Genomic DNA, 12,274 nt, shown 5'->3' on the forward strand with positions numbered 1-12,274 from the left:
GTATTGAGGCCCCCCCAAAATACTACAATATTTACAGTACATATTTAAAACAAAAACAAAAAATCAAAATCCCACCAATCTGCAAGTTGCTGGTCAGTGAGTTTTGTATGCTGACCACAGACATCTGGTGTGCATTTGTTGTGGTAGAAAAAGACACTCGCACTTCATAGAAAAAACAGCAACAAAAAAAGGACCAGCAACATATAAAATTAGATAGACAGATAGATAGACAGACAGACAGATAGATAGATAGATAATAAAATTTAAATAAAAAGTGAGTCCCTTTGGAAATTAAAAGAACATTGTTGATGCTAATTGGGCACTAGTCTTTGTTACAGTTGGTGAGATCAGCAAGTTAAACAGGCCATAAACATACCTCATTGGAAACATCGACCACCAAGTTGTCATCACTCTTCTCGCCATCACTATCCTGCATTGACAAGTGAGAAGCATTATCTCCTCCCCCAGCAAAAATATCACATTTTTAGTCAGATTTACCCTAGATAAGTTTGGACTAATTCCTCATATCTTATAAAAATGAACTGTACCAAACACTGTTAAACACTGTACAATGTACTACTTTCTTTAATCCTCACGATGAGGTTATGAGGTGGGTACTATGATTCCATTTTCCAGTTTAAAAAACTGAAGCTGATGGCTTGCTTATTATTCTACAGTGTAAGCTGCAAACTGACATGCCCGGGCTTATACAGTCTACAAATGGGCGTGGCTGAATCCAGATTTTCAGCTTCCCATAAGGCCAGCAGTCCTGCAAGGCCCTAGCAGGGGAAGCAGCCGAGGGACGGACACACACGTACACACACACACACACGCAACGCACACCTCCCCCCGCCCCCCTCCGCCATCCAGCCTGCTCCCTTTCACTTGTTTGACCTGCCCAGCCACTGGTTGAAAATGAGCTTCAACTCGTGCTAGGGATATTCTGGATATCTCTGCAAAGTTATATTCCACAAAACTTGGTATATTCCTCAGCATGGGTCTAGGTATTTTAACAAATTTTCTGTGATTTTACATTTTTCCTTAACATCTCTAGTTAACCTAAGAAAATACAACCACCCTGAAATATACAGGGAGAAGCAAATCCACCTATAGAAATAACAACATGGAACACCCAAGTTTCCTGTCAGCTGCCCAAGGAAGCACTTTATCCTCTCACATGCACAAGTGCACACACCTGCACACACACAGGACTTCGCTAGCCAATGCAGACAGAGCTATAAATGCAATAAATATTTTTTTCTCATATCAGATGGTGCTATCCTGGTTCTAGTGTTGGTTGCTAATAGTCAAAGAGTAAAATGGCTGCAGATAAAAAGCAAGGCAAGCTACCCCCACCCCCAGCCCACAGCAAAGGTAAATGAGCTTACGTAACGAGCTGCAATTTCCTTTTCTTCAGTTTTCTGCTTTTTGCTCTCAGAGGAGTAGTCTGTGGAATTTCTGTGCTTCTCAGCACCTCGGAAACTGGCTGATGGGGATACCGAAGAGCTCTGGAATCAGAAGGGGAAGAAGGGTTGACAAACGATCATCCATTTACCAGAGTGACTCTTCTAATCCCTTGAGACTTTCTTTTCTTCTTGTTCTTTAGTACACTCTTGCAAAGCTTTTAAAAATGGATAGGAGAGAGTGGAGGACATAAAAGTAAGAGAAAAGAGGCATATATGGGAAGACAAGGAGAAAAAGACAAGGGGGAAAGAAACGGGAAAAAAAGAACAAGGGAGAAGAGGCAGAGATGAGACAGAGAGGAGAGGAATAAAAAAGTGGCAGAGGATAGTGTAAACTTGAAAGAACAGAATGCGGCTTGGTCTAAAGGATATGTTTCTGTTATACTGCTGAAGCTCCTTTAGAAAATTGGGAAAGACAGCAGATACAAGAAAAAAGGGAAGCGAAAAAAGGAAACCTTTTTTTTTTCTTTTGTTTTTTAAGTTTGCTGGCTAGTGGGAATCCAATATTTCAAGCTTGTACAGAGAAACTATGAATAGTCAAGCTTAAGAGATAATTAGTAATTCTTCAATGAAAAAAAGAGGAGAGGTAATCTTTGGGGATTTGAGCAACCAAAAATGGTGGTCATGTGACATAAAGATCATATCTGCAGAATTTTGCTCAGCCCCACATCTTAAGAGCCTAGAAGATGGAGAGTGGCAGAAAAAATAACACCTGCAAAAATGCACATTATTCCTTTCCAGACTCCTTTCATGAGCCTGCTCCTTTTAATCACTGGAAACCCAGGAACCCCACTGGGGCCACATCCATGTCTCTTGGGATCACGAGGTCAGGGGCAATCTGTATGGGCTGAGGTTGTATTCTTCACCTCTGTTCTTTCAACGAGCTCTCAACTGGAGGACTCCCACACAGAAAAGAAACACTGGTGATGAGATCTGAAGCACAGAAAATGAATCTGTCTGTCATTAAGGCTAGGTGGTTACTGGGCACATTTAGATGGTATGAGCGCTTAAACCCATGGATGAAGATGACAAAGCGCCAATGAAAACTGCAATTAACCTTAAGAATTGGCTAGTGACTACGTTATAGACAGACAAAAGGGAAGATCTTAGTAAAGTTGAGGAGGTGTAAGAGGGACAGTGGGGCCACGGGCAGGGAAGCCCTGTTGAGGGGTGGATGGACAGTGAAGGCCTGAGTAGCAAAGCCCCTCAGCTGGGCACCAGAGCAGGACTCCAAAGTGAAACTAACCCAGCTTGGGATAAGAAAGGGCTGACTTGGAGGCTGGTGGAAAGAATATTTGGTGATAAAATGTCTAAGGAGAAAAGATCTAGGAAGAACAAAGAACCATCTCCACCCGAACACTTTTGCCTGGCATCCAAATCAACTCAGAAAACTGTTCAGTAAAGCTCTTCCTCATTTATAACTATTCATTCATACAAAGCTGACTCTGAACTTTTCTTTTTCTTTTTTTTTTTTTTTTGCTTTATCTTAGTCTGTTGGTAATAATTAACATTTATAAAGATACATGAACTTTATGAGGGCTTTTTAATTAACTATGGGAGGCAGTATGACATCCAGAACTTTTGGCTCTATGTTCCATTTTATTTCTACTAAACCATAATGCCACATTCTCTTTTGTGCCACTTCTTAAACTTTCAAGGCATGTTGTTAGAGAGAAATCAATAGACTTTTTTCACGCCTGGGTCCGTATAGCTACTAAGACATTAGTGATCAGCTGTGGTGGGTGATGGCAACTGCACCACTAGCTCCTCCAAAGGTGTACAAGTGGGAGTTTGGTAGGGAAGAAGACGGGCCCAGTGAGTGGGTGCCCACTGCCAGGTGCTGGGTACTTCATCATCCCGTCCCCCTGCTGTGCCAGCCCCTCTTAATGTTTTACGTGAATACTCTGTAAACTGTATGCACCAAATCCTGTAACTATCCCTCAACTCAAACATTCAACCTTAGTGGCAGAAAAGATTGCAGGTATTATTCAGTAAGGCCAAGATTGAAGCAAAACATTACAAGCCAAACACATTTTGGAAGTGGACTGCTTCTTGACTTTCGTATATCTCCACTGAGTTCCAAACCTCATTTCCCAGGCCACACAATTTAGTTCAATGCTTCTGCTTCGCTTTCACACCACAACCCAACACAATCCGGTTTTTATGACCACTGAAACCATGCACACAAACACCATCTGTGAGCTATTACCTACCAGACTGAATGCCAGAACCCTATTTCTCATTGTTCCTCTCTCCAGTCTGTCTTCCACATTCTGGAATTCATATTTCCCAAAGATAGATTCAGCCACTTCTCATTCCTCCTTAAAAAGTACAAATGATTTCCTACCAACCACAGGAAAAAAGTCCAAATTCCTAAGTATGGCTGTTTTCCAAAGCTCTCACTCCATGCCCCAATCCACAGCCCTAGCCTGGCCTGTGAGCTTGCCTTCTCCAGCACCTTCATGTGTTTTCACTGTATCTGTGGCCTTTTCCCCTGGCGTATGGAAAAGCCTTTTCCCTCAGCATCTATCTTCTGGAATCCTCCTCATCCATAAGAACTGGCTCTAATGCCACCTTTCAAAGCTTCCTCAGATGCTGTCAGGCAGAATTAAACACTCATTCCTCGTTCCCTTAACATTTTGCTCCTCTACTGAGTACAGCGCTCACAATAAACTTATTGCTAGTTGTTTACAAGGCCACTTCCCACTTTGGCCTGTGGATTCCATGGGAGCGGGGACATCAGCACAGTGAGCAGCAGAGAACTGCCCAGAAATGTTTTTAAACACAAGTGGCTGAACATCCCCTCTACTCCCTTAACCCTAATCCAAAATTCACGTGACACACTTCCCGTGGGAAGTGGAATCCCATGGGAAACCATTCACTAGAGGAAGATGTGAGTAGCGATGCCCCTTGTAATCAGTAACACGGCAGCTCTGCCCCTCCTCACCTGCACTCCTTCACCTGACAAAGACTGTGCGTGTGTGTATGAATAACAACTACCTTTTAATTCTGGTACACTCTACTGAAAGTTATTTCCACTATTCAGAAGGAAAAACAGATCCATAGACAATGATAAAACACTTTCTTAATACTAAATGGTAATGCCTATTTAGATCTTTATGCTTATTATTTGCACATGTGTACAATCAAATAGCTTTATTCTTCTTAAGCTGGCTGTTTCTAGTTGCTCAGGCAGCATTTTATTTTTGCTTTTTACTGTAAAACAGTTACATGCTGGAGTTTCCTGGTAGAAAGATAAAGTAGTTAATTATCACTAGTATTTAAAGGTTATACTGCACAATGGGCAGTAGGGCAATCAGCAATGTTCTAATAACATAATTGCTCTAGAATCAAACTGGACTTGGCATGAACTGTTGTCATGAATCTTAGAAGTCTACCATTTTGCCACTGGAAGTTCACTTGGATCTTTGCTGGGCATGTGAACAGGAGAAATTAAATAAATATTTATTTTAAAAAGTCATGCTTCTATTAGAAAAGCTTGTTTTTATTTCTCTATTATTATTTTTAAAACTCAGCTAGGTCAGATATTTCCCTAGCTTACTACATAAGAAACTTACTTAAGCTGTATTATGACAACCCTGTATATATTTACAAATTTAGAAACATTAATATGTAAAATTGTCTTGAATGGAGTCATAGTCAGAAGCAATGGCTGATCCAGAGAAGGCAAAATATCCTGAACGTGAATGTTTAGTAAAGCTCTACATTTTAAAAAAGTAAACATTTATACTGGGATATTAAAAAAGAACAGGGTAAATGTGTTTAATTAAAGAAAAAGAAGGGAAAAAGAAGGGGAAAAAAGGAAAGAAACCAACAAAAAAAATATTTAAAACTTATGTCTTATTATATGGAAATCCCAATTGCTTTGGTAGCAAAAGATAAGCTTTAAAGACAGTTATTCCTAACATAACAACATCAGGTTCTCATCAGGTTCTCATTTCAAAATGAGAAAATCCTAGATCCTAGTTTGAAATCTACTCTAGACTTTCTGAGGCAGTTGACCAAGTCAGATGGAAAACCAACATCTCCAGCACTGAATAGGAGGGACCCGCCCCTATCTTTACTCCTCTGCCACCACAAGATCAAAGATTACCATGTATGTGAATGAGTTCTATAAAGTATCCCCCCCCCCCAAGAAGGCAGTGCTGTTATAATTAACTAATTTTAATAACAGAGAGCACAGATTTTAATAGCAGGCAATAGCATCTCTCTGGAGTCAGACTGCCTGGGTTTGAGTCTGGAGTCTTCCACTTAATAGCTATGTAGCCTTAGGGTAGGGATGTTGCTGTCTCAGTCTCTCTGTAGTCTGGGATAACAACACTCCACACCCCACCCCCACAGGGCTGCTTTGAGGACTAAGGAAAGTACAAGGCATAGTCCCAGCACATAGTCTACCACTGAGCTGCTGTTGCCAAGGGACTATCACTACATATGCTGCACTCCAGCCAGTTCTATTTACTGCACAGACTGAGACGGTGAACTAGTGTGGATCTTTTATTTTAAGTGTCTGTAAGGATTATGCTAGGCATTTGTATAGCACTTTGCCTCAGCATAGATATTCAGATGGTCCATAATGTTAAGGTTTCAATAGTCTGCTATTAACCAAAACACTTTTCCTTTCAACAATCACAGTAAGGTTTCGGTTCAATGCTGCACTGAGGCAGGACTATAAATACCACCTCCACAAGGGACTTTCTAATTTGATTTCAAATACATATCAAGCTAATTCTACTTTCCATTCACACAGGTTCAGTGCTCAGATGTCCCTGCCCACTCGCAAGATAACAACCAGAAAGAATATGCTAAAGGTTGAGTGGACAGCCATGATCAAGAACCCTAAAACTCATTTTCTATGGCTTGTTTGCTCATCAGCTATGCCTTCAAAAACCCTATCTAGAGGATGAGCCCTACAATCACGAATCATCCAGAGTCTATTATACTCACTAGTCCTCAAAGCACTACACATCAGAAATACTTTCAACAAGGTTTGAAGTAAAAGCAATAGCCTGAATAAATCTATGTACACCAAACTATTAACATAGTACCATATCCCAGTGGCATTTCTGATTGAGATTTCATTGTATAATATTACAGAAAATGTTTATATTCCCATTCATAGAACTCTTTATAACTGATAAAACATTTTAATATATATTACCTCATTTATAAGAAAACAACCAGGACAAATGGAGAAAATAATCCTCAACTGGGAAAAATTAAATATAAAATCTTCAAAATAAATAAAAATTATTTGGTAAAAATACACAAGTCTCACATATTGACTCATAGCAAATGCAAATTTATGTAAATTAATAAAATGTATGGCATGCTGGTGGTGTAAAACTTGAATATGATAGGGTTCTGAGCCAGTCACTGGTGTCAGTCTATTGCTCATTAGAAGACTTTTTCTTATAACCTGCTTGATTAAGGAAGTCATTAAAAGTACAATCTATATACAACCCTCACAGAACTTGTTTTCAAATTAACATAAATCAAAACTCACCTTCAAAAATTACGGGGCCTTTCTGAAAATGTGCCCTTGTTAACAGAAGATTTAATATAATCTCTATATAAAGTAACGAGCCTGCTCTTAATAATTGTTTCATCTTCTATAACATTTCAGGAACAACATACAAGGAGTCTTCAAAAAGCTCATAGAAAAATCCGTATTATCTTTTAATTGTTTTCCACAAACTTTTTGAAGTATCCTCATATTCTTTAAAATGTTGTATTGTTGTCTTTGTCTCTCTGCTTTTCGCCTCATAAGAAAACCTTGGGTCAAGATAAATTTCTCTTGCAGGTAATCAAAATATTATCAAATCAGAGTACTGATAAAAGAGAGGCAGTGTCTACAACAGCCATGCTATGGGTACTACAGTCAGCCAGCCCTGGGTTTAAGACTAGGTTGTAATACTTGCTGTGTGACCCTGAACAGGTTAATGAATCTCTCTAAGCTTCCATTTCCCCAGTAGGCAAAATGAGGGTAATAATAGTACTTCCTTACAAGGCTGCCGTGAGGATTAAAGGAGAGTTCACATTGTGAAGCACAGTACCCAGCATCTAGTAAAGCCCTCAAAAAGAGCTATTCCTCCTTGGCAAATGTGGTAACCACCATATAATCTTAGATCACTTATAGACTCATTCAACAAATACTTATTGAATAAAGTATACCCACTAAGTACAGAAGTACAAAGATGAGCAGAATATACACCTTACACTCTCCAGTAGGGCTTTGTGAGTCAAAGTATTTAGAATTTTAAAGTCCTACATATTTTTTCATTTATGTAGTAGAAAATACAGAACTTCAGTATTCAATCATTCATGTTTTGTTTTCATGGCCTCAGCATTATGTATTACTTGGTCAGGATAAAATGCTCTAATAATTTATAAGGTATCAATAAAATTGATTTTAAATTAGAACATTATCTTAATGTCCTCTTGGGGTTTCTTGACTGTTATTTCCTCTTCCTGGAATAAAGCTGTTGGCTCCACCCCAGAAATTTCATTAAATACAGTTACTTTAGCTGGCAAGCTGAGCTGCTAGGACATAATGCTTTGACACCAGAGATATAGGCTTGATTCTTAGGTAGGCAGCTTAGCTTCCCCCTTTTGATAGCCATAGTCTGCATGTGGTCCAAGCTGCAGGCAAATGAGCAGGCAGCTGGGGGAATGAGAGGGGACAACTACAACCCCTCACCACTGATGGAGAGAACACAGAGCGTAAGCTGAATTAATCAAGTAATCTCATTCCTAATTATTAGAGATGGTATAGTATTAACAGTCTACCAGAGGGCCGGCCCCGTGACTCACTCGGGAGAGTGCGGTGCTGGTAGCACCGAGGCCACGGGTTCAGATCCTACACAGGGGATGGCCGGTGCGCTCACTGGCTGAGCATGGTGCAGACCACACTGTGCCGAGGGTTGCGATCCCCTTACTGGTCAAAAAAAAAAACCCAAAAAACAAAAAACAAACAAACAAAAAAAACCCACCAAAAACCATCTACCAGAAACTACCCTAATAAAAATTGCCAAGTGCACACAACTTTGTTCTTTCAATCTAATCACACCAAAGCTATTTCACACCCTTCAATCCAATGGACCTCCTCAAAGTTTGCAAAAACCTAACATTCCTACCTGCATTTGTCCTCCACCAAGAATTTCCTGTCCTCATAGATACAGATTCTATAAATCTTGTGTGCTAACTCTGTGTAAATTACAGTTGCATACACTGGCCACTTTCTGGCATTATTTTTTTTCTGTATGGCACCTATAAAATATAAAATAAACCACTTATTCACCTACTGTCTTATAACCAATGTTACTAAGTCTCACTGGCAGAGAAGACGCAGTACATGAGTCTGACTGTGCTTGAAAACAAAGGGGGGTGGGGAGAAGGCTGGCAAAAATTTCCTTCCTGAATATTCTGGGAAGGTGAACTGGCTTTAGACTATTCCTGCCCTGTGCTCTGTTTTAAAATCAAAATATCAACACAATTCAAACAGCTGCTTTGAAAGAAGTTGAAGTACGGTTGTGGCTCAGAGAAAATAAGTGACTAAGCTTTAAGACTTGGCAAGTCATATCTTAATGGACCAGAATACTCATTTCAGTAACTATTAAAATTTATTGGAAAAGAAAATCTTTTCATGTTGCTATTTTTTTTCCAGTAGACTGTTTTAATCTATTTGAAAGGCTGAACTTTTTTTCTTCCAAAGAGTGTTAACTACACAGAGGCTTATATATATACTTATGTATTACGTATGCAAATATGCTCTACATAATGTCTCAGGGTAATTCAGCAGGAACATAGGAGGAAATAACAATAAATCAACTTAAAGGGAGGCTGCCTAACAGTTTTAAGGTTGCTAGATCAGGAATTCCTTGTCTTCATAGTACCACAACAAAATGGCTAAATAGTTTTCAGTGATCACTTAACCAATTGGTTTTAATTAAATATCATGTGCGTTGTTCTTTAGCACCAACAAGCGGAAATATAATCTGAGCCACATGTATTTCACATTTTTCTAACAGCTAGTTTTTTAAAAATGTAAAATAAATAAGTAATATTAATTCTAATCATATATTTATTTTACCCAATGTATCAAAAAATATGTCGATGCATAATCAATATAAAAATTATTGAGACAGTTTACATTTTTTAGCACTAAGCCTTCAAAATCTGGTGTGCCTTTTATACTCACAGCACAACTCAATTTGGACTGGCCACATTTCTGGTGCTCAAGAGCCGCATGTGGCTTGCATCAATCATATTAGATAACACAGGTCTAAAAGTACTCAAAGTCACAACAGAAATCAACACCCATTACTACAAGCATTTAGCACTTTCTAGGAGTACCTGCCTGATCTGGCCCCTCCCTACCTTCTCCAATCTGAAAGTATTTTAGAGTGCTGGACAGGCCAAATTTTCCACTCCTCAGAGGCTTTGTGCAGAATTTTCGTCCCCGACCTCTGAATGGCTAGCATCTTTCATCTTTTATGTCTCAGCTTAAATGTCACATCCTCAGAAAGGTCTTATCTGTGATGCTATCCAAGGAGGTCCCTCCTGTAAATCTCTTGTCAAAGCCCCTTGTGTGCTTCCTTCCTAGTACTGTTATCGCAGTCAATATTGATTATTTGCTTGTCTTGTCTACTTAACTAGAAGTTCCACGAAGCCAGCAACCAACGCGTAAAACCAGCACTTTGCTATCTTGATTCTGAGCTGCTGAAGAAATGAATGAGCACAAAACTTGATCTACTCATACATACTTCTTACTTGTTCCCACATCATTTTCATTACATTGAGATTGGAGATTATGCATTCCTAAACAGCATGTACTATTGTGCCTTAGTTCTTTGTATCCTTAGCACTCAATGCAAATGACATGTCAGAACAACAGGGGTGTGCGTGCATGTGCACGAAATGTGCAGGCACACCAAAGGAAGGAGGCAGCCTTCAAAAGTGCTAGTTTTGAAAGTGATATGGTGACAAGACACTTCTCAGAACTATGCTGAAAAGATATTAAGAGGAAGCAGTGCAAAAATAAAACTGAAACGAGGGTCCGAATGGTGCCAGGCAGAGAAGGGTCAAAGGTGGTACTCTGTCATTGTTGTTCCCCCACCAATCAAGGGTGCAGGCCCGTTCCCAAGGTCAGCGCCAGGTTTGGCCTCTGGGTGGGCACGCAATGAATATTCATTGCTGAGTAAATGTATCAAGGCCACCAATTGTTTTTCTTTTTTGTAAAAGAAAAAAATCTTCAGCACCAGGGAGCCACTGGTAGCCCTCCTCCTTGTCTCTCAACATCATGCACTCCTCAGCTGTCTGCGACCAGGAGAAACAAATCTTACTGAAGCCTTACCACTGAGGAGGCAGGATTTAAAGGAATCCTGCCTGAGAGACCCACCGCAGGAAGAATGCAGACATCAGCAGTTTTTCTTGCCGCTCATTTAGAAAATAGCCACCCCTGGGAATCTCATTGAAATGTTTATCCCCTAAAGAGATATGTGGTGAAAGGAAAAACATTCTCAGTACTCCCATTTTTACTCTGGATAGTAAGTTACCACACACAGGTGATGAAAGCCAAATATAAGGCAGACAGATATAACACATGTTTAAAACAAAAAAGGAAGAGGTGTACATTGGTTGATTTTTAAGTTACAGATGACTACCAAGAATTTTATGGAAGTTTTTAGTATGTAAAGCAATATAAAGCATTAATATCAGTTGTGATTGATAGTGACTTCAGTATACTAAGGGAAGAAAACAAATGAGATACAGATACTTACAGATACAATTTCAAATTGTTCTAAAGAAATGATTCCAAGCAGTAGCTTTTATAAGATCACTGCAACTAAAGATGCAAGGGTGGTTGACTAAGTATATAAAACACCAGAAGAAGAGGCTGATTCACCAAGCATACGTCAAGACTGCTCTGGTCTAACCGGGCACTCCACTTATCAGTGCTGAAACGCTGGAAGGGAAGGCAAGCTGCGGTCTATCTTTCAGCCTCCCCCGGAAACGATTATAGTTTAGAGAGCTAAATTTAGGGGAATAAGAAAAAATCTTAGCACCCCCTTCTAGTTGCCAATCCCAGACAAGTGATTACTGGTCTAGTGCTTCTGCTTCTTTGACCTTTCCCTCTCCCCTCTTTCCTCCTCTTTTTGCTTCTCTCCTTTCCCTTTTCCATACTCCTCTCCCCACTCTGCCTGCCCCTGCCCCCACCCTATCAGCAACATCTCTGTCAATACTTAGTCTGGCTGGTAGCACTATGGGCTAAAGAGGTTGTTGACCCTTATTCTAACATGTCCTTTTAGGTTAATTACTTTTGTATACTCGGTGTACCCAGTGACATTTAATCACTACAGAACTACTCGGTAAACAGAACTGCATGAAGCCAACTGCAATTTGGCACCGAGCTAAATGGTACGGTAATAGCAGCATGCTGAAAATGGACTGGAAGAAAATATATTCACTCACCACACAGAGAAATGAGGTGAATACCATTCGATCCACCACCATTTTATTAAAAAGAAAGAACACTAACTCAGTGGTATAATACTAAATATGGCTCAAAGGACATCCTGCACTTGGTAATGCAAGGACAATTCATAAGTGTTTGCTGAACTGATGGACTGAAGAAAAAATAATTCAAAGCACATACATTACTTTTCTGGTGTAGTCCAACTGTCTCTCTTCACATGTGTATACACATGTGCACACACATCTTATCATAGGACAACCCTCTACTGACACTGGCCAACAGCCTATATCTTGCAAGTCTAGTGGTTTGTAAGCAT

General features: G+C 39.7%; 1 protein-coding gene across 4 annotated transcripts in view; it reads right to left on the minus strand.

Moving 5' to 3' along the window:
* Positions 1-12,274, minus strand: part of TLE4 (TLE family member 4, transcriptional corepressor) — a 138,758-nt gene that overhangs the window by 17,635 nt on the left and 108,849 nt on the right. For all 4 annotated transcript variants that reach the window (XM_063080239.1, XM_063080238.1, XM_063080235.1 and 1 more), the window contains 2 exons: positions 1,389-1,508; positions 377-430 (listed from right to left, as the gene is read on the minus strand). In XM_063080239.1, the coding sequence (XP_062936309.1) occupies positions 377-430; positions 1,389-1,508 (174 nt within the window). The remainder of the gene's footprint in view (positions 1-376; positions 431-1,388; positions 1,509-12,274) is intronic.

Source organism: Cynocephalus volans, chromosome 16 (assembly GCF_027409185.1).
Source record: "Cynocephalus volans isolate mCynVol1 chromosome 16, mCynVol1.pri, whole genome shotgun sequence".
Classification (NCBI taxonomy): domain Eukaryota; kingdom Metazoa; phylum Chordata; class Mammalia; order Dermoptera; family Cynocephalidae; genus Cynocephalus; species Cynocephalus volans.